Below are 23,431 nucleotides of genomic sequence, written 5' to 3' on the forward strand. Positions count from 1 at the left end.
GGTTTCAGTTGTGGTTCCATTATTTTTGAATATATTCACATTTTTTCTTTCATCAAAGTCTATTCATTAATAAATAGTTGCTGAGTTTATGTTGTAAGGGCTGTTTTTTAATGCATCACATAAAAGCAAGGAGAAATGAAAGATGCTTTTGTCACCAAATGGTGGACAAAAATATCACTGAAAGAGTGTTCCCTAGTATAACATTTGTAGTTCCCTTGAAGTATAACATTTCCATACCAGCTTCTGATAAAATATTTCTGTACTGAGAGATGCATTCAGTGGGCTAGTTATTAAACATATTTCCTATTTTGGTTACTTGTGTTATATGCTTTTAATTATTAAACTGGCATACTTTGAAAACCACTTAAGTGTAATGTTGTGAGAATTTCACAGTATATCAGCCAGCAAAGGTGGAACAATGGAGGCTAATATGGCTCAGTTTTGCTTTTGGTTTTTCTTTCAAGGACAGATATACTTCAGAATGATTGTATTTTGTTTTTCTCTTGAGGAAAGTAACTCAGCTATTTAGAAGTCAGACAGGAGCTTGAGTAGCACTTATAAAATCAGGCAGAAAATGAAGGGGCACTCACATCGGTCAGGTAGGAAATTAGAAGATCAAAATTTGTCAACAGATTTTTGTCCATATTTGAGAGAATTACACGAACACTTTAGAGACTATGAAGGTTGTAACTATATTCTCTAACTGAACAATCCTGTAAAAATCTTCATAAAATTACACTACATATTTGAACGAGAGAAGCACTGGCCACTGTGATTGAGTGGGTACTTGTTAGTCATGAATTCCAGTAATTAATAAGCAACACTGCTGAGATAGACATGCTGCTAGAATGAGTAAACAAAAAAACAGTCACTCAAGGGAATAAAACTAACTGCACTGCGGGCAATGCAGTCTGTCATATTTCAATATTCAGTAGTTCAATTAAATTTAATAATTTTGTGGTGCAGCCACATATTTAGTATTCATTAAGCTAAGAGGAGATGGTCATGTTACAAGGAAATGCCAAGTATAGAAAAGATATGTTTATGCAAACATAGTCTAACCAGAACACTGTCTGGTGCATAATGCCCTGCAGTGTAGCATGCCATTGAATTGGCTGGCTAGCGTGCTAACCAGAAGAAGGATCCTCAGTGTATCTCCCTAACAGCAGTAATAATGTTTTGTTATCTATCCAGTGATTACAGACTCTGTCTGTCTGTCCTGTCAAAGGACAATTATATTGCAAGTCATGTATATGCTAAGTCATCTTGCATACTGTTAACAAAATAGAGTAAGTTAACTTAGCATACTTGCAATACACATGTCTTTTTATACTCACATAGCTAGCAAGTTGTAACTGTCTGCTCTTTCCACATTTCTTGCTCCTAGTACTTTCTGCCTTTGACAGTAGGTTTAAAAGATTATCAAAAAAGATCCATAGAACACTAATTTGGGCATAGCAAAGTCAGCATGTCAATAATCTTAATGTAGCCTCAAAGCTGAGATAGAATTGTTTTTTTTTTCAGTAGGAAACCATGACCATAAACATAAATAATCCTGACTGATACTTATCTTGGTATGCTATACAGTATGTGCAGAATAAGAAACATTCAAAGAGGCCAGGCAAGAAATGGAAAAGCTTCCAGAAGTGGAGAAGCACTCACAGATGGTCAAATGTGAAAGAACACAAAGTAGCAATCATTTTAAACACCATTCAAGATTTCTTTAATGCAGTCATTCCTTTGGTAATAGAAATCGGTCCTTGTCTCCCTCTCCCTTTTTTTACACCTCCATATAGACATTTCAGCAAACGTTTGCATATATTTGTGCAAATTGCCCACAGCTTTGCAATGACACTTTCGATTCTTAGAGACGAGCATTAGCATTTGTCTTGTTCAACACAAAGATAATGACCTGGCAGAGAACCCAAAGGCTTCTGCGTGGAGCACTCTAAGTGTTTCTGACAGAGCTACAAGATGTAAGAGTCCTTGCATCTTCAGCTCCCTAATTGTTCTTTTACTGAGTGTTTGGGCAAAAGTTTCAATAATCAGCAAAAAAGAAAAAAAACTGAGGAGCACAGATAACTGAGGGGTTGGACAGGGTATGTCCAAACCTGGAACAGACCAGGTTTTCAGAATCAGCCTCGGTGACAGCAGGAATGTTGACCATGTGTGCCCACTGTTTTACATTACATTACATTACAGTATTGTCATTTAGCAGATGCTTTTATCCAAAGTGACTTACACAGGTTACAGTTTTTCATGGTATCCATTTATACAGCTGGATATTTACTGAGGCAATTGCTAAGTACCTTAGCCAAGGGTACAGCAGCAGTGTCTCAGCAGGGAATTGAATCGGAAACCTTTTGGTCATAAGCCCTGCTCTTTACCAGTATGCTACACTGCTGCTGTTCTTGTGCTTCTGAGCTTTGAGTGACTGCAGAGGGAGGGGACTGGGGGGATTCCATGAACTGTGGGTGATGGCGTTGTGTATGCTCTCTGCCCTTCCCTCTTCCACCCCCCGCAGTCAAGCCTTCAAAGCCCCGGTGCTGGATGGAGGGCCGCCTGCTGGAGGGCAGTGACGTCAAGCTGAGCTGCAGATCGGCGGATGGATCCGATCCCATTCACTACAAGTGGGTGAGGGTGCTGGACAAGGGCAGGACCATGGGAAAGCTGCCCCCGATGGCCCTCATTGGTGAGCCTTCTGTCTCTCTGCAGGCCGCATCGTCTGACTGAGGAACACACTCAATGAAGCAAGGGGGTGTCAGCGCGCCTCGAAACAGCCGCTTCAAAATGACATCAATCACGCAACGGCCTTCCTTTGTATATCCTACCATATGTAGCCTTGAAGCACAAAACTAAATGGTGTTGCTGTATTTTCCCCCTGGCATCTCACTGTCTCTTTAAATTCAGCATCACCCATAGCTAAAGCTTACGAATTAACAACCTCCATGAAATGACACTTGTTCAGCCTTGGTTTCATTGGGCAATAAAATAAACTGGCATCATGCCTCATTAATCATGCTTATCTAACCGCTATAGGAAAAATATAATAACAGGTGCCTGTCAGTGCTGAAGAGCAAATGACCCTTTCCACCATAAAGCTGCATTATTCTTTTAAATGACTCTTTAACCACGTATATTGCAAGAGCTGGTTTTTCACTTATCAAACCAAATTGCTTAGAGATTCCACGTTTCTGACACCAGGAAATCCACTTGTCACTCCCATCTCTGAGCAGTAGCGTCAGAGTATGACACGTCACTGGCAAACAGGATTACTGACAGTTTGACAAAGAAGCCTCCGTCAGGTTTAGCTTTGAGCATTTACATCAGCACTTCTTGTCACAAGTTGGCACCTTCATTGAACTTGTCTGCTTTCTTAACTGCAGAGATGTTCTCTGCCAGCTCTTTGTTGCTACTAGTTGTGGTAGTAGCAGCAATCTTGAACGGGGCCTTTGAACAACCTTTGTGTTTTGCAATGTAGATAAGGTTTCTCTCAAAGCTGACATTTTGTCACTTCTCATTTTTTCCCAGATTTGAAGAACCCTGAGATTGTCACCCTGAGGAACCTGACTCATGAGAGCACAGGCATTTACAAGTGCACAGCGAGCAACGATGTAGGAGAGGAGAATTGCATTATTGAGGTGACGATGCACTGTGAGTATACAACCCAATTCTCTTCCCCACACAGTCATGGTGATGGATAGCAGTAGTTTTATAGTGCCCCTCTGATTCTGTTACCGCACAGTAGACCTGCACACGTGATCACTGTGTTTAGATGATTGGTTTTACTCACACTTCCAATAATAACAGCAGCACTTTATTTAATGTGGTGGTTCACACGGCATAACATTATATGATGTTGATTGACTGACAGTCGTACAGCTTGGTTTAGACAGTAATTTATTCAACAGGATCACTAACTCCACTTTTCTTTATTTAACAAACAGCATTGATCTCCACCACTCCAATTTGTAGGGCTTCATTTTATTTTGTTCTTCTGTTTAAGGCAGACCTCTCATGCCCTTCAGCAGTCAGCTGCGAAATCAAATTGGAGCAGATTACATTTGAAATATAATGGTAAAAAAAAAAAACTGGATGAACGATAAATAAGTAGAGGAATCACAGAGGAATTTCAGCCTGTGTACAAAGTGCAGAATGATTTACTATGTGTCTCCAAGCTGTTCCCGAGATGCAGTGAGACGAATTGCTTTAGGTGGCTGTGTAGCAATGCAGAGGTGGTGTGAGTGTGTGTGTGAGAGAGTGTGTGAGAGAGAGAGAATTTGTGTGTGTGTGTGTGTGTGTGTTTGCATGCTAGTGCGCGTGCGTGTATACATGTGTGTGCTTGTATGCACATGTGTGTATATTTATGTTTGTACATGTGCGAGGTGCAGCTGTCACGGTGTCCTTCCTCCTTCCACACAGATGTTCGGGGTGTGGGCGTGGTGGCAGGCGCAGTGGTGGGTGTTTCTTTCGGAGTGCTCCTCATCATCCTCATTGTCTGGCTGGTCCTACGCAAGAAGGAGAAGAAGAAATATGAGGAAGAGGAGACTCCCAACGAAATCAGGTGTGTAATTTGTCAGTACCCACAGCCGACAGGCCCGGCCCAATGTAATTCATAGCAGCACTCGCCCCCCAGTATGGGAGAATGAGCCTTGTCTCAGCTGGGCCCAGCATCCTACATTATGCATGCAGATGCTGATGATGGCAGTGCTTGTTACAGCATCAACAATTTTTTGCTGTAGTTTAGTGGCAGTATAACTTCTTATTTGTGAGAGTCAAAATGAATAATGTAGCCTTGGAGGAATGGCAGGGCATCAATTGTGTGGATTTTTGGTGGGAGGGAGGGACAGAAAAAAAAAAATTGCAACATTGTTTATTTCCTGTTCACATGGAGCTTTGCAGCAATGTATATTTACAGAGGTTAGGGCTGTATTTTATTTTATTTTGATGAAACGCAACCATGTGCCATGTGAAATAATGGAACTAACAGATGTGTCAATGGATTATTGCAACAGCTTCAGTCGTGAACAGCAAAGTTTGATTCAGTACATGGCCTCTGGGCTAAGTTCCAGATGCCACTGTGCTTCCATTAACCAGGGGCCATGTGGGAACATGGAAATGGTTTAGTCCATTACAGTTTATCAGTTACAGTTTTCTCATTTTAATAACCCATAAGATAATAATGAACCACAGAATGTGTACATACGACATTCTTACATAGTAGAGTGCCATTATTGCTTACCCTTGCAACATGTGGCAGTTGACATCAGCAGACAAGGCAGAGATGAGTGTCACCTCTCTGTGTTTGTTACAGGGAGGATGCTGAGGCCCCCAAGGCCAAGCTGGTGAAGCCCAACTCGCTCTCCTCATCCCGGTCCGGCAGCTCTCGCTCTGGCACCTCCTCCACACAGTCCATGGTGCACAACAGTGTCCCCCGTGGGCCTCGTCCCCGGCTCCCCGCCGTGGCTGCGCTCAAGGAGAACGGACAGCCCCCCAGCTTCCCCCAGTCGCCCCCCGCTTACACGCAGGTGGTGCCCAAGACCCCCGAGCCTGGCACCCCCAAGCTCAGCCCCGGGAACCTGGCCAGGATGGGTGCCACGCCAGTCATGATCCCCGCCCAGACCAAGGCCTTTCAGACTGTGTAGGAACTGCCCAGGACTCCCCCTGAAACAGGGCGTAAAAACCACCACAACCCTGTCCAGATAGAAGCAGCCTCTTCAAGAACCAACATCAAATAATAAAACGACTAAAGGAATCAATAAGAAAACAAAGTTAAATGAATGCATTTTAAAAAAGGGAAAATAAGAAGTGCTTGCCCCTTCTGAATATAAAAAGCCTTTTTGTTTCAGTCTCTCTCTCTGAGAAGGCAGAGCATTTCCTTTTTATTATTGTTTAAGTCTGAAGGCATGGGAGGCGACCTGCACAGCAAGGAGGAAGCGGCAATAACTTCCTTCTGAAATGAATGAGTGTGGTGTAGGGTGCTATGGGACTGGGTTTCCAGGTTGAGCAAACAGAGAAGGGTTAGAAACGAAGAGCCATAGACATTCCTGCTGCCCAATGGGGATAGGCTGTTGACATGCTGCTGTCATTCTCATGTTAACCAGGTCAAACGGTGGGACCTCAGAGTAAAAAATAAATCAAACAGTGCTTTCTCTAAACACCTGCTTCTCCATCTGATGAGAGCCAGCAGTTTCAACCCTCCACCAATCAGCATCTAGCAGACATCACCAGGGCCCCATCAGATTCCATGATTTCAGCCAATGCCAGGCAGCAAGAATGGCACAGGGCATTCTGAAGGAGATACTGTACTGCATTGCTCCCCAGATGAACTGCAGAGGAAGATCATGAACTGAGCAGGGAAGCCGTCTGATCACCACACCAGTGTGGTTGATATGAGAGGAGCCACTGTGCATGGATAAAGGTGCCATTTTGAAAGATTTTGGTGATGGTGTGTGGAAATCACACCCACAAGGATAAATGAAATGGAGGTATTGTGGTCAGTTGATCGCACTGATGATATATTGTTTTGTTTACACCTCTCTCAGACTTCATGTATGGATCCCCCCCCACCCACCCCCAAAAAACATACTAGTAATTAAAACATATTTGAATAAAGCATATTAAGTCTATTGGAATCTATGATTTGTGTGGCAGTATTGGGTCATTGCATATGTGAAATGTATATCAAAACTGATAGTGGAAGAAAGGAATAATTCTATTTAACTCAGATTCAGTTTTCTCTGTGAAATCTATTTAAGTATCCCTGCTGCCAGGCACTCAGAGTAGGGGGGCATTAAAAAGGTTGGGTACTGTTGTTCAAGAAGAGTGATGTGCTTATATCACATAATCTATTGTTCTGAAATATGAATGATGAAAACTGACAAACACTGCATTTTCAATATGTTGTTGATGGGAGTCCTCTAAAGATTATTATATTACATATATATCATATTGCCATAATATAATACATGTATAGTGTATAATATATGTATAATTGAATCTTTTTATGAATGGACAAAAAAACATTTAGACATGGCTACCTACCTTTTAGTTCCCTGTAAATTTTGCGAGTGAAAAAGGTCAAAGTATTCAGCAAACACCATTTTTCCTTTCTACACTTAAAAAATATCTGTTGAATAGGTAGCAACCTAGCTTAATGGCTGAAATATTTAAAAAATCATTGAATCAATTGTTCTGATGCAAATAATCTTTTCAAAGCTGACTAACTTAACTGTCCAGGAACTTTGGCCATGTAACTACACTGGTCAGCAAACTAGGTAACTGGTTACACAACTTTATACTATAGAAACTTCAAGAACCATAAGTACACATCCAAAAAAAGATTGTTGGAAGAAAAGTATGTTTAGAGGACAAACTGCAAATTTTATGAAAATGTCACATCAATTCCACTGAACTTGTTAACATGCAACAATATTTTTGGCTAAATTGTGAGAAAACCACACATCTCAGACGGTCCCAGATGTGATAAGCAGATATCTTTGTAACATTAAAATGGTTCATTTAACATGACTACCTTTGGGGCATGGCAAGTGTTTTTTTTTTTAAATAAGTGACATTAACATTAAGGGAATGTAAACAAAGCCATGCTACCCAGGTTCATCCGTATGTCAGATCTATTCAGGCTCTGAAGGATTGTTCAACTGCTCAATGTCAGTAGTACTGGAAAAGTGCCACCTATGATGTTGAAGTTTATTCATGACGTGCTGATGTATCATTAACTTTTACACAATGCTCCTGGAATCAAAATACGTGAACAACACTATTTCATGCAAAGGAAGTCATTACAGGTGCTGTCTTTCTGGACATTGTGTCATTGATGCAATCAATGAATTGTCTAAATACATCTCAGACATTAATTTAGATACAAATCAAACTAATACTAATTTAATATTAATTTGAATGCAACACTTTTTAAACACAAATGTTGTATATTTGCTTTTACTTCATCACTTTCAATCAACATCTATTTTAAGTAAACAGATCATACAGACAATGTTAGACTTTGTTTATTATATTTTGCAATAGCAATGTTTTGCACATAGACTGCATTTTTGTATTATATGTTTTGCATTGTGCTGAATCATTTTTAATTGAGTATACATCAGCTATGTTTCATCATATGTACTGAATTTCTGTTACGCCAAAGGTTCATATTCCTACATGCTGTACATACTGTATTATATCTACTCAATATACGGTTATGTTTAAAGTATTACACTTTAAATAGGGTGACCATACATCTTTTTTTTCCCGGACATGTTTTTTTTTTGGGACACATGTTTTAGGTCCCAAAAAGAGGACATGTCCGGGAAAAAGAGGACGTACGGTCACCCCAACTTTAAACATAATCTTTCAGATCTTGGCTCACTGAGAACATTATAACTTAAGTACATACTGAAAAACACCCCCATTCACCATCAAGATAAGCGTACTTATTAAAGTAATCACTTCTCATGTACAACGCAGAAGATTTTGCCACATCGCCGTATTGTGTAGATTTAGCTCCTCACAGAGAGCCAGCATTAGTGTGATTCACTCACTTTCATCCCTTTGCAGAGTAGATGGAGGGTGAAAGAAGGATAAGAGGTCTGTTTTGAGTGCCTTTAAAAAAGTGTCCCCTTTGGCGGTTCCTTTCTCTGTCCTTAAAGCGTGAAAGTAGTGAACCGGTATTGACTGTAATGACCATCAGCCAGACTGAATCACATGGAGGAGGATGTGAGGGGGTAGATGGCCTTGCAGGAATACATGGTATTTACCAGAGTGACAAAGCAGAGACACGTCACATTCAGTAGCTACTCTAGATTGAACACAGAGCAGAGACACGCAATGTCTTTTAATCTGGCAATTGAACTGGAAGACTGATTCAGGAAACAGCAAACAAAGAAAGGTTAAGGGTAATCTGTTGTGGTGAAAGTATAAATAAAATCAAACAATTATTTGACCAAAAAGGCCGATGTTATTTGATTTAGTGTCACCAGCTTTCTGATTTTCTCATACTCTCATGCTGCCGCTGTTTGAGGTTCAAGGGCCAAAAGCAAACAAACTGTCAAGCTGTAACCTTGACAAAATGTCAAGGATGTAGATCGTTCCGTTTTATTTTCACTCACTCGCCGTGGCTATGAAATCAATTTCGTTTCATGGGCAGCCATCCAGTTTGTAAAGAAGCAGTGGCGTTGGAGTTTTCGAATATTCATTTTCCTCTCTTCGGAAACGAGTTGCCAGCAGTGTGGCTCATGACAGTGTGTCTTAATATAGCTGTTCACTGGCCTCTCCATGAGTTGCTGCATCCCCCAAAGAGACAGCTGTGTTTTTTTTTTTGTTCCCTCTGAACAAATTTGATGGATGAAATGTCAGGGGATATTAAGAGTGAGTGATGGTGTAACACCCTAAAGGATAGCACAATGTATTCCTTTTAGATAACCCAGGACTGTGCCGCTGCTGTTCCGCTGTTGATGTTCTGGGTGCACTGGGTGCTGTTTAAACATTTTGCCAAAATTAGAACTGAAAACAGGAGAAAATAAGGAATGAGAGAAGTAAGTTCCAATGAATTCTTTGCAGTATCTGGGGGTAACTGAGTGAATGGTAAATAGGACATTCCTTCAAGATTGGCTGGCCAAAGCTTTTATCCTCCCCTGTGCTGGTTAAACCTTCATGATTTCCATGAGGTTGCAGTTGTTGATTCTCATCTCATTGCATAGAAAATAAATGCCACACCCTTCTTTACAACCACTCTACTTAAAAAATGCAACATATTTAATCTCATTCTTAAAAAAAATAATAACGGTAGTTTATGAATTAATCCTCTTCATGGATATATTTTTTGGTTTCCAGTAATTATGGTAATTGTGTCACAGCTGTACAAATTACCGGACAGCATGTGGGCTGTCTGTTATGACCTCCATATGACAATTTTGGAATATATCATTGTGCATAAATTTGAATTATTCCAACTATCATAAACAAACCAATAAAATTATTTGGAAAAACATAGTATCATTAGTGTGATGGTACGAGCCAATCCACCACTCATAAAATGTTTTGCTTTTATGGCAGACCACATTTAGAGAACTACTGTATGTCCATTTCTCAACAAGGACAGGAAAGTACAAAGAAGGGCAACATGAGTGCTTCCTGGCATTACACATCTAGGATTTGAAGAGGAGACACAAGGTGTATTTGATGGAATGCAGAATACAGAAGATATTTCATCTTAATTCCTTGAGCAGAACAAGAGGACAAACATGAAAATCAGTTAAGGTAAATTTTGCACTAATATTTTTACACAAATAGTAATACATGGATGCACATTCCAGGATTCATAAAGGAAGCTGATACCCCTTAAGTGTTCGAGACCGGGCATGGTGATAAGGTGCCTACGAGGGGTGAATGACCTATTAACGCCATCAAATTTCTTACATAACTGTGTGCAGCAAACAGTATGAAAATCCACCTCAAGAAGCCAGGAAAAAGGACTGGATGTTACAGCAGAATATCCAAAATCTACAAATATTTCCCATGGAAAACATATTTTTCTTGACCATATTTATTGCTTCTATTTCCATTTGGTTTATTCTCAGATCCAGATATTTTCACATTGTGTACTCATCTTGATTAGGTTCGGTCTTTATTTCAGATGTACTGTCAGAGAGATGACTCAGCACTGTATAATAAAAGGAACTACAAACAACTGTTTAATCTCCTCTATGTCCCTTTCATTATTCCCATGGCTTCCCTTTAATTTTTTTAAGCACAGCATGTTGGCTTACATAAAAAGACCATGTAAATATGTCCTTCAGAAGCAAACGTATATTTGTATGATTTCTTAATTATAAGTATTTAGTTTGTAATAAAACATTTAATAACAGGGCACGAAGCACGACAGCCCCTTTGCTCTCATCAGGTTGGACCAGGCAGCAAAATGGAAGGCCGAGTCTCTTTTTTTGGGGGAGTGCTGTTCTTGCTGCTTGTTGCAAGTCGTATCAGTTCTGAGATATGACTGATGCAGTTACCCGTGTTGACAACAGGTCCAAGGATACTCAATGTTGCAGTGGAAGAGTATCCGACCTGTTAGCGACTGAACAGCAGTCACACCCTTAGGCATCACTGCAGCCCTCTGGCCACAGGTTGTGTATATACGTTTGTGCCCAAGTCCTACAAACATCAGAATCAGAATGAAGCCATGAAACAGATACTCAGAAAACCACACAAATGCAAACAGCCACGCTCACACACACACACAACATATATATGTATCAAACGTGTCATTTTTATTACTGTCACATAGCTGTGTATAGATAAGAAGCATAATTACCAACTATTCAGCCAGTTTGTTGCTTCTGCACTGTCCACTTGCTATTCTCTTTCTCCATGTTTAACCACCTGTGAGGTACTGTACTCCTACAGCATCTGCACGCAGCTGCCTCTTCAGAATTCCCCTCAGCCCCAGCTCTCTGTGTCCTTTGAAAAGAAAAATCAATAACACAGGCTACAGTCTTTGGGATAAACACTCAATATCAACACAGGCACCACCCAACATTATTTCTGCTGAAAAAATATGCTACATAGCAACAGTGTGTTGTTTCACATTTTTTAGCCTGAAGCTCAGATTTAGGACACAGTTAACAGGCCATTGCTTTGTGCTTTATTTACCCCACAACATACTCAAACCTCAATGGCAGTTGCCTTCTGTGGCTAAGATAATCTCAAAGGTTATTCAGTCATTCAGTTGGCCAAAGAAGGCACCACATTTTTTAGAGAATCCTGCTCTCTAGTGGTAACATGAAGTCCTACAATAAAATTAAGAGGCATGCAGCAGGTCAGAAAGTATGACATTGAATAATAATGCAAAAATTTGTCTTGATATGATCAAAAATAACTGTCATAAGGAATATATGCACGCACCTTTTTTCTGAATATGATGAAATTTGGTTGCAAATAAAATCACAGTCAAGCAGTAATGAGTGCAGTTAGAAATACAGATTTATGCTGTTGACAAAAGTGTGGATTTAGCAGTCTATAATCTCAAAAGCAAATAATTCCTGAAAGTACCAACTTGGATAGGGATATTCATAAAAGGGACATTATGTGGGTTTATTTACACAGAAATTTCATTCACAAGATTAAAACCTTTGAAGATGTGCCACATGGGTTCTGTGGGTGACCAAGGCATTCTGAAAATAAACCAACAGCAAACCAAAACAAAAAATTAACACATTGAATGATTACAATTATGACATTCAACTGAAAGAAATATTTACCACTTAAAACTGTCACCAGAGGCTGATTAAATGAGGTAAAATGTCTTGCTGTTTTAAAATGGACTGGCTGACTTGCAATTCCTTTGTGCCTTAAAAGAAAAATGTATTTTTCTAAGTTCCTTGTGTACCTCTGGGACCTCACAATCAACATGTTAAGAGACTCCAAGACAGAAACCCTTGTCACACTCAATTAACAAATGCTGAAAGTAATTAGTTTTATCCATATGGATGACTCTATGTAACATCCCTAATACCTAACAGACGTCAATGGCTGTCTTTTTCTTTGTTGCCATGCAAAATAAAGCAATAGATCTAAACGATATAATATTCTAAGTGTACTATTTATCCCTTTGTACTAGTTAGTGGTCATGTTTATTGTGTCTGAATCAATTGTAAATCCTGAAATCCTGGTTGAGCTATAAAACTGATATCATCTGATTCTCGATGATATCACAAGGTTTTCCCATTAAATAATTGTTGAAATGACTCTGAACTCTTGTACACAGCCTCTCCTTGATTTCTCCCACTGTGGCACGACAGAAAGAGCACAGCACAGCACAGCACAGCAACAGAACCAATAGGAAACTTGTAAAAGCTTGCAGGGGTTTCTAAAATGCGGTCCCCAAAAATCTCATGCTCAAAAGCTGACATTCAGTTAAAACCGACTCATGGTTGCTTTAAAATACTGTTCCTTTTAAGGTTCCTTAAAAACTGGTGACTGGATCTGTCAAATCTACTGTAGCATCATGTGGGAGTAACAGAATTCCTGCTACAGCCTCTAAATGCTGAAATCTGCTTTCTGGTCAAAAGCATTCTTATACATGTCGTCTAATTGTTCATGTCAAAGTTTCAAATGTTTACTCGGTACAAAATGTTAAATAGCTAAAACAGTCAGTCTTGGATCATGGTAAGAAACACAGAGAGGAGACAGGCTAACTGCCGCATTTTTTCAGTTTTTTATCAGCTGTAACAGCAGGGTATTTAAGGGAAGTATTTGGAACTTATTTTCTGTTTTCTGTGGAAGAAGATGCTGTCATGCCAAGCAAGGTGTTCTGTTTTTTTTTTTTTTTTCTTATCATGGGGGCGGGATATCCAAGACTCTGACAAAAACACTTTCCTAAGGAGGAGTTATGTAATATAAGGCCATTGTAAGTCCAACACTAAGATACCTTTTATTGCTGATGTTGTTAGTGATTAATTTCACCTATTATTTAATTTGTTAATTATTCAAGTAAGTATTCGGTCTTGCTCACAGCTACAGAATAATGGCTGGCTTAATTGGAAATTGGATGGCGAACAGTCTGCATATTCTGAACAAGGTTTTGGACTGCCTTCGTTCACAAGAGCACTAGCTTTGTTTTTGTGACCCTGTTCTCAATGTAAACTCATTAGATTATTCTTCTATCGCCAAACCTTTGGGAACCGCCTTTCTAACGCACGTGTTCTACTTATAAGGCTCCCTCTTGTGGAGGAAAGCAGTACTTCCAAAGTCATCTGAGTCCAGGTTTGCAGTGACAGGACCATGCAGCTTTGGAAATGGCAATATTCCTCTCTCAGTGATTGATCAAGCGGCTGCTGCAGGAACAGATTTGCTCAACTGACAGTACTTTAAAGGCTCAAAAAGTCAACAGGGGAATGCTCACAGCATTATGAACAGACCATAAATATTTCATGTTTTTATTTTTATTTTTTGGTTAACTAATCGAAAGCAAGCATTCACTATAAGGCAATTATATCATTTAGATCATTATGAAGTGTTTTATTTAGTAATACACAAGTAAGCAACGTTATTTTATAATAAACAGTACAAAGTGTAAAGTACAAATACAGATGGTTAAAGTCGCATAAAGTAATACATAAACCCAATAAATTAAATCTTTAGCTGACTACAGTTTTGAAGCTGTAGTTCTTAAATGGTCAATCATTTTCTTGCATATATTTGCTGCATATTATAGCTCACATTATATGATGCCATGGTTACTTGGTGCCTGCTCAATGTTGGCTGAAGGAGCTATAACGACAAAAAAAAATGTTCAAGCCAATGTCCATCATGTGCATACCTTACATGTCTATGTTTTGTGGTAGCTGTCAGGGCTCCGCCCCCTTAGTCGCGGTGTTCTCGTTTGTTTCCCCTGTGTTTCAGCCCCGCCCCGCTGCCTGTCTGCTCACCTGCACCCCATCGCCTCGTTACCCCTGCCCTATATCTCCCCTGCGTGTCCCTGTCTGTTTGCTTGTTCGTTTCAGTGAGTTTTTCCTGTCTCGTCCCCGCTCTAGTTAACCTTAGGTCTGATCGCTGTTCTTGGAATCCTGCCTGTCTTTCGACTTCGTCCTTCGCCTGCCGTTTTGGTCCCGTCTGACTCTTCTTGCCCTCCTGGTTACCGACTCTGCCTGCCCCGACTCCCGATCCTGGATCTGCCCCCGGACTGCCTCCCCGTGTTTTTGAACCCTGCCTGCCCCTGTACTACGAACTGCCCGACGATTATCATTAAACGCTTGGTTCCGTTTACCCGGTGGTCCGCGTTTGTGTCCCGATCCCCGTTCCTGACAGGTAGCCACAGTACCAGTTAACAAAAATAACAGCTCTGTACTCTTGATTAGTTACTTACGGCAGGATTAGACATAATGTCAGTTCGAGTCAAACAGGCCAAATAACCGTGCCTCTCCTCCAAATTGGAGATTGTCACTTGGTAGGAGCGTGGGCTGTCAGTGTTCAGTTACAATAATACCGGGTGCAGTATTATTTCCATGCGTTGCTACAGTCACATTTGGTGTGTCTATTTTATGACAAACTCCGTTTTGTGGTATATTTATTCCGGATGTCACACCGCGGACTGGGTTAGTGACAAGGCTAAAATTGCCTGCAATGTCTTTGTTCTAATCAGCAGATGGGCAGAAATTTTGAACCATCTTCTAATCAGAACTAAAAAGCCATTCGAGGCAATATTTAAATTTAATTATTCTCTTATACCATCCATGGATCGATACGGAATAAGCGGGGCCATTAAACAAATAGATATCCAACAGCTGAATGAATGCTCGGATAGTTATAGTACCAGGAAATATACCATGACAGTGAATTGTAGTAAAAAGAAACCATTAATGAAAATTTGCATACTGAAGCAGAAATTGGAAAAATGCTACATCTATGGAGCCAAACTGGCGTGAGACTTGATTAATTCGAAAGTAGCGCAGGCCTATAAAGATGATGTTTGGCAGAGGCCTGCCTGAATGCATCCGATTCAACATGGAGGGACTAATTGAGTCTCCAAAAACTGATGAGCACGCTGTTTCTTTGTGGGCTAAGTAATTGAACAGAGATTTACTAGGTAAGAAAACAGTGCGACAGTGCAATTGTGATGGCGTTTTAGAAACACTTAAGATTGTATGGTTAGTCGTGATTCCACTAGTTATGAAACAAAATTACTGTCAGTTTCCTCTCACTTAAACTAATACTCTTTGTCCTGCAAAGGGTAACACAGAATATGGCGGTTTTAAAACCATATGCTTGCGTACCTTAAGGATTTCAGACTCTGTGTTTATATCTTGAATGTAGGCGACTGTAGAAAGATGAAATAATATGCTGTTCACCGAAAAAGTATTCGAAAATGTCAGTGTTTTTCATTTTGGTTGAATATGTCTTAACGCGTTTAAGTTTGTTAGCATTGTTTTAGCGCCAGCACCTGATTTTTATACGTTCGTTTGCCGTAGCACAAATCACATGATAATATTGTCTTGGTTTCAGAAAATATGTTGGGACAGGTTTGTGTTCGTTGCGATTGCAGTGTTTTAATATTGTCTGAAAATATCCATTTGAATGATACACGGATTCATTTGGATCGATTTTTCTCGTTTTGCTGTTTTCCGATTAGTTGATTTGGATTTTACTTTTAAATTATTATTATTATTATTATTATTATTATTATTAAATGGCCAGTTTAATACATTGGGGGTGCATATATTTGTACCGCAAAACAAAAAAAGTGTATTCAAAAAATTGTGTCCACAATCAACTTGGCACAACTTCATACTGTGTCACAGCGCTGTTTAGACCCTCTCTACAGTACTCCACTAACCCGTATCAGCATCCCGTTCAGTCTGTCAGGGGCGGGGGACGGTCAAGCGCTCCGCTGTGGCGAGGGGGAAGGAAGACGGCCGAAAACGCATATTACGAAGCACTGCATTGCTGTGTAATCCTGACCGCATTCGTCCAGTGTTTCAAAGTTTGCGCTTGTAACTGTGTAGCGTACAGCATCATACAGACACGTGTGAGCATGGCTCTTGGAAACACGGGACATATCATCCCGCAGCTGAGACTGGAAGAGGCGACGGAAGACAATTTATACAAGAGCACCTCTCTGCGATCTTTACAGCAGGCGCATCCGCGGAGCAAACCCTGCTCACCGGCCAATGCGAGAAGACACCCCAGGTAAAGCGAACTACAATAAGTCATTGTCGGTTACTGTGCCTGGTTTAAGGTACCCCGCGCTGGGTGCGCTGCTGGCCCAAGGCGAGTATTCGAAGGACGTCATTGACGTTCACAGAAACGCAAGGTTGAAGTGAGATGTGTACAGTAAACAGTAGCCGCGCATGACATTACATTGTTTGCGGTCATTGACGTAAACGAAAGGCAGACATAAAATCTTAGGCTTTAGAGTGTTATCTGACTATTTGAAACCATCCAGTCTGCAAAGTATGTGGATGCTGGCCCATAATATTCAAGATTTTTTACTTGAATGCTCTTCCTGACAGCAGGGTGCGTGTACACGTACTTGTACTGTATATCGTAGCTATGTGCCTGCATGAGCAAGGGTAGCTTTATTTTTGTGAAAACATTGGGGTGTCGCATTCACTTTAGTGTCTGGTACTCTGCAGCAAGGTGAAATATTGACAGTTAGTTTACACTTATGCTGTGAGGGAAACCTTTATGTTGGAACTTTTAAAACGTTGCATAATAAATTATTACTTTTAGCCACATATGTAGGCCTATTACACAGCTTTTACTTTTGTTTACAGTTTACAGTTTACTTTTTTTGTTACAGTTTTTTATTGCTATTGGTATGGTAAGATTTTCCAATTAGAAGAAGGATTTCTTCTTCTAGCAATTCAAGAAAAGTTTGAGCTCATTGGGAAAATAAAACCATGCAATGCATGTATGGCCTGGATGGTGGACAGTACATTGATCATTCCAATTACTGGTGCTCTGAGATAATCCAGTATATGAAACCGAACCTAACATATAGATGGTATTATCTATTTATATGACCACAAGAGGCATTCAGCCTCCTTTGAACAGGACCTAAGCTTGCCTCACAGGGCACTAAAACGTTCTAGCACAGACTCTAGGGGGTGACATGGCATATAGACCTCAGACAGCCATTATGAATCAGTCTCAGTGATTGGAATCAAGGCACCTTGGTGACTGCTTTTTTGGTATGGCACCCTGGGGCTGGCTAACTGGTCCTTTGACCAGCGTCCAATCAGGCTTTTTAATCACAGGCTGCAGGGTTTGGAGCACTAAGAACTTTGATCACATCTTGTTTATCTGTTTTAATAACATAATTGGACAAGACAGGGAAATATTTAATGGCAACAGCTAGTAGATATGTGACAACAGTCAAATTCATACCATATGGGAGCTCTGTTTTACATGGGTTTTGAGAGTAGATTGGGCCCTGAATGCAGCTAATGAAAAAGCTATCTAAAGGCTATCTAAAGCATGAAGTGCAGATCAATTTTTTTTAATGATCAATCAATGTGACAATGCTGTTGATATTTCATTGACATAATAAGCAAATAAACTGCTTGGTTTGATAGTAGTAATGGCTTAGACAACACATTTTCAGATATGTTTTCTAAGTGTCTGATATTTGCTGATCCAAAGTTTTCTTTGGTGGTAGAATTTAGGAAGCTGAAGTTCTCTCACTTCAATGTAAACTACGATTGTTTCTGCTTAAGTTGTCACATTGTTTTTCCACATCATCTCTTGAGACCAAAACACCAGGACAGCTGAAACATTAATGCAGCTACTAATACCAATAATGCTAACAATGCAGCCAGTAACCTAAACAATTTATACCATCAGGAACAGTATTTCACTAACTGGCTATAGTTTGTAGATGATCCTACCTGAGATGTTCTGACAAGTCCTGGCATTTGCTGTAATTTGAGCATATTCTAAAATTCTGAGCATTGCTGACTCCTTTGAGTTGAGGACATGTGCACATTCAGAATTTTTGCCATATTTATGACACGCTCAATAACCACTGTTAGTTGCTGTACACTATGTTTTTGATATTTCTACAACAAGTATGGTATTGTTGCTTAAATCAATTACTTTAACCCTCTACCAATTGCAGAACCAATTGGCTATTCAGAAAGTGACTGTATGTAGGTTTTTGCAGTGATATTAAAAGTGAAAAGGTTATGTTTTCAATGTGTAGGTTTAGCACATATATGAGCTAATTGGGGTTATTTTTCCATTTTCATAGCGCTTTTCCTCATTGGACTAGGTAGATGTTAGGTACCATGTGATCAGTGTGTGACCCACTGGCATTGAAGTAAATATGAGTGAGGGTCCTAGTACCACATTTGGTTGATGGCACTGGCACATTCATTTAAACGCACATTAGAATTCATGAATTTCTCCCTCAAGCAATGCATCATCTGAATAACAACAGAGGCTTGCTTACAGTCATAGCTGCAATGGAGGTAGTCGTCTGGGAATTTAAAAGCTAAACGGAACAACCTCCTCACCCCCACACCCTAGCAAATCTTCTTTACCTTTCCTTTGTTCTTGTGATATGTGCTGTATTATTTCATGTTCTATCCCAGCTCAATTACACCCCACAAATGGGTCTGATTGTACTCTGTAAATAGCTCCTGTAAACAGCCAAAGATCATTGAGAATAAAAGAGCTGTTGTCTCTTTTTACAAACAATGGTCATGGTTATCCAGGTGTTGTGCAGTGATAAAGACTTTCAGTGGAGTTTTTTGATGTTTACATCTGCATTAATCTGGCTAGTTCTCATACTGTGGGGGTATGCTTTGGGGAAGCCTGCTGTTGGTGTAGCATGTGTTTGTGTGTGTGTGTTTGCTTGTGTGTATTGATGCATGTCTGTACATTTGGGTGCATTGTGTGCATGAGCATGTGTATGTGTGTACATGGAAGTGCTTGTATATACCCGTTTTGCACATGTGTATGTATATGTGTGTGTGTGTGTGTGTGTGTGTGTGTGTGTGTGTGTGTGTGTGTGAGAGAGAGAGAGGGAGAGAGAGAGAGAGAGGCACACACAGAAAGAGAGAAAGCGACAGAGAGATAAATACTGTCTTTGAGAAGGTGTCTGACAGGCGGGACTGATGGGCACTACTGTTACCCTGGAGGTTGAGGATCTTGAAGGGCACCTTTGAAGCAGTGCTGTTCATCGTATTGACTGCAACAGCTCAGTCAGGTCTGGGATAATTACCTCACAAACAGCATGCTTAAGCAGAAAGCATGCTGCCTTTCCACAACTGCTCTGAAAAAGCTTTGTCCAGGAGTACAGATAAATGCATAAATAATAGGGATGTAATGATATATAGAATTTCACAATATCGCAATAAAAAATGTCTCAATACCGTCATGGGACTGTGATGAAATCTACCAGGATATTACATGGTTATTTCGCTAGTATAGCTGTGTTCTACTATCTCTCCTTGTCGAAAATTGTATTGTTTTTGTTTTGCAATTGTACCAGGGGCAGTTTGTTCCTTAGGGCGGTCGGGTGATGCACCACCAAAGGGGAAAAGGGAGGGAATTTTTCTATCACATTCTACCACAGTGTTACACTAGCTGTGACTGTTCTAGACAGTTTGTACTGCATCTGAATATCATAGTCCAATCAGCATCAAGTCGTGTTCTGTGGAGTACCGCCCCTTTCAGGTGATTTCAGTCTGGTTGAAAATCTCCCAGATCACTCTGATAGTAATGGTGTTCAAAACGATTCTTTTTAGTGATTTGGGTCCTTTCGTTCAGTACAATAAAATGATTTGAATCTTTGACTCACTGATTCGTTCATTTCCATATCCGGTCGGGCAGCATACATGAATCTGTAAATAGTTTTATTGTATTTTAAAAATTACCCTACATTGTTCCAAACATCATGTCCATTATTATCCTGCTCTGTGGCAAAAAACCAGCTTATATGCATACTTTGGTGGTGTCCAGGTTGTCTTCACTGCAGTATACTACCAGCGCAGTAGCTAGTGTTCAGTTCAGTTAAAGAAAAATGGTGTGAGAAAGACAAAAGGCAAAAAATTACTTGTATCTTTTTGAATGGGGTTTAGGGCTGAATGGCTTTGAAAGGTTCTCAACTACTCCACTACAGCAGTGGGCCATCAGAATCTGATTTTGATTGAGTAATAATTATTACAAATTATGAAGGTACATAGATATGTCTAATTTCATAGTGCACAAATATATTTAAATCCACATTTGAAAACATAATATGTTATAATTACACCCATATCCGTCCATGTTTTTCAATTTAAACTTGTCAGGGTTATGTCAGAATTGGTCCACGATTCACACAAATTCTCAGAGTAAAAAATATCCCTCAGGTGTGTACAATTCTAAAAATAAAAGCATTTGTATAAGAATTGTTCACAAAGAAATACCTAGGTATAACAGAGGAGAGAAATGTATTTATGAATACCAGGCAAGGTCCAATCAATGCATAGCAGTGATTTAAAAATGAGAAGAATCTTAAGATTGTTTCTTCATGTAGTGATGTACATAAATTTCAGCAAAATGGTTAAGTAGGTAGCAAAAAGAAAAATAAAGCCTTGTTGTATTTATTTTTCTTCTTCAGGATCATTACAGATAATAGCCTCATTTTATAGGAATCACACTGATGTGTCATTTCTTTGTGCTTCAGATTATGAGGTTTTAGTTTTGTTCATGCTTTTAGAGAGAAACTGTGTCATTTGTTCCCTACAGAAATAAGGTTAATGTAGAGTGTTCGGAATGTCTAAGTTTGGCTCCCTCTCCATAAATCCTTTTTTCATTTAACTTATCCAGTCAATGGCTCCCTTCCTTCAGCTGTATAAGGTCAATTTGGTAAGTCTTTAAAGGAGTTATTTAGAGATGAATAGAATGAAATAGAAAGTAAAATTGCCCTTTCAAAATTACATACAGAAGATGTTTTCCTTCAATTCATTCACTATGCATGAATCATATGTATAGAAAGAAATAAATTAATGAATACCATTAATTAGACAGCCCCCAAGTAGTTCCTGTTCATTAATATTGCACCCTCCTTACATAAATTCCATAGATTTAACTTCAAAATAGGACAGTGACTTTCAAATAACTTTCAAAATATTCCAAGAATGTGTTCTAAGCTTCAGTTCAGGGTGGATTTATTGTCAGTCATAACAGTAACTGAAACTACTTTTTTTAAGGGAACATGGTTTTTCCTTTTTTTCCATACCTCTACAGTTGGGGCTCTTAAGACTGAGGTTGTAAATGCTTCTGGAAGGACACAGCACCATCCACTAATATTGACTTTTCTTTTGGTCTCTCAGGGCACTAAATGCATTTCATCTATTAGTGTTGCCTACTGGCACCTGTCCAGAGATCCTGTAATATGTTGTTTTCCAGCCTTGCATTTAAATTACAGGAACAGAGGAAGCTTTTAGGGTGAAGAAATGCAAAAATGCTGACAACAGATCTTTCATCTCATTCCAATTGTCCTGCATCTTGATGGTATAGGAGTTCTTTAGGTCAGTATGTCCTAACATGCCTCTGTCAGATTCAATATCCCTTGTTGCAGGAGATAAATGAACTGAAATGATTCATTACTCTAACAGTATCATGGGTATTGATTCTTAGATACTGGGGAGGTATGAAATCTAAAGGAAGCTCTGTGTGCATTAGAGGTCATGGTACATGCCATGCATGTTCACTGTGCACTGATTGGACTAATGGAATGAAATAAAATATGGACAAGGAAATGGCCATGTCTCCCATAACTCTTCGCTTAACCTTCACTAGCTGATCCAGCAACGTCCCTTTAGCTCTAAATTGAAAGATTTACTCATATTCACCTCCCTTACTAAAAACAGGTGAGTTTATCAGTGCATTTTGATTTTGCCTGAAAGAATGACTTAGTGATCCAGTGATTTTAGACCTCCTTTTTTGTATTTCTGTTTGGTTTTCTTAATAATTTTCTCCACAATAATGTCCTGTGCGGTCATTATGTTAGCACCGGTTGATATGAGAAATATCCAACTGAAGAGGCTTTATTTTTATTGCTGTCATTTATCTAGACACACATGTGCAAGATGCAGTAATAAATTAGTCAGATTCAAATCAAAGCAAACATATTTATCCCTGTGAAATGTGGTACATTCTCCTACTCTGATTATCTTCAGTCACCAACGAGATCAAAGCCATGCTATGCATTTCAAATCTCGCCAAGGATGGGAATTCGGAGCTCCCATTGGCCAGAGGAAGCACATGACTGTCGCCGCCAGGGAAAAAGCAAGAGGCAGATTAATTTTTTTTTTTTTTTTTCGAAATGTGTAATCGCGAGGAGCAAATAAAGGATTGTGCAAAGCTGCGCCGGGGTTCTGTGCTGGCTTTAATGGGCCACTGGCACAGCAGGCTCTCATAGCAAACCTCTTTCATCTGCAGCTAACCATACAGCCCTGATTTACATACACCCAACCCACATCCACTTCATGTTGTGTGGTGCCCATCAATCAAATTCATTTAGGGGCCCTGTTTAGCAGCTGACACGTTCAATGATGATTGGGTGAAGTCACAGTAATGTCACAGTGCTGCTGTGTCTTTTTGGCACTTAGAAGTTGTCAGGGGGCCATTGAGTGGTTTCAGAACCAAGAGAAATGGAGAGAAATACAATATTAATGAACTGGTTTGCTAAGATGGAATAGTCCTACAGGAGTCATCTATAAAGCTAATTGCACTTCTCAATGGACACATCATTTATAATGGTTTGGGTCCCATTACATGCTGCAGGCACTACTCTGTAATCACTCATTGTTCAAGTTTATTTGTTTTAGATTATATGCACTACTACTGCTCTAAACAAAGTCTTTATAGTATTTTTTAGTATTGTTCCATTTTTTACCACAAATGTTCTGTGTATGAAATA

At 39.7% G+C, this 23,431-nt stretch overlaps 2 protein-coding genes across 3 annotated transcripts in view; both read left to right on the forward strand.

Annotated features, from left to right (window-relative positions):
* LOC118774935 (CXADR-like membrane protein) overlaps nucleotides 1-6,127 on the forward strand; it is a 45,438-nt gene extending 39,311 nt beyond the window's left edge. For both annotated transcript variants that reach the window (XM_036524556.1, XM_036524558.1), the window contains exons 4-7: nucleotides 2,525-2,692; nucleotides 3,532-3,654; nucleotides 4,423-4,564; nucleotides 5,315-6,127. In XM_036524556.1, coding sequence (XP_036380449.1) covers nucleotides 2,525-2,692; nucleotides 3,532-3,654; nucleotides 4,423-4,564; nucleotides 5,315-5,645 — 764 coding nt within the window. In that variant the 3' untranslated portion in view covers nucleotides 5,646-6,127. The remainder of the gene's footprint in view (nucleotides 1-2,524; nucleotides 2,693-3,531; nucleotides 3,655-4,422; nucleotides 4,565-5,314) is intronic.
* A 10,263-nt stretch (nucleotides 6,128-16,390) lies between these two features.
* Nucleotides 16,391-23,431, forward strand: part of gramd1ba (GRAM domain containing 1Ba) — a 129,868-nt gene continuing 122,827 nt past the window's right edge. The window contains exon 1 of the mRNA XM_036524302.1: nucleotides 16,391-16,704. Within this exon, the coding sequence (XP_036380195.1) occupies nucleotides 16,550-16,704 (155 nt within the window). The 5' untranslated portion in view covers nucleotides 16,391-16,549. The remainder of the gene's footprint in view (nucleotides 16,705-23,431) is intronic.

This window comes from Megalops cyprinoides, chromosome 3 (genome assembly GCF_013368585.1).
Source record: "Megalops cyprinoides isolate fMegCyp1 chromosome 3, fMegCyp1.pri, whole genome shotgun sequence".
NCBI classification, from domain to species: domain Eukaryota; kingdom Metazoa; phylum Chordata; class Actinopteri; order Elopiformes; family Megalopidae; genus Megalops; species Megalops cyprinoides.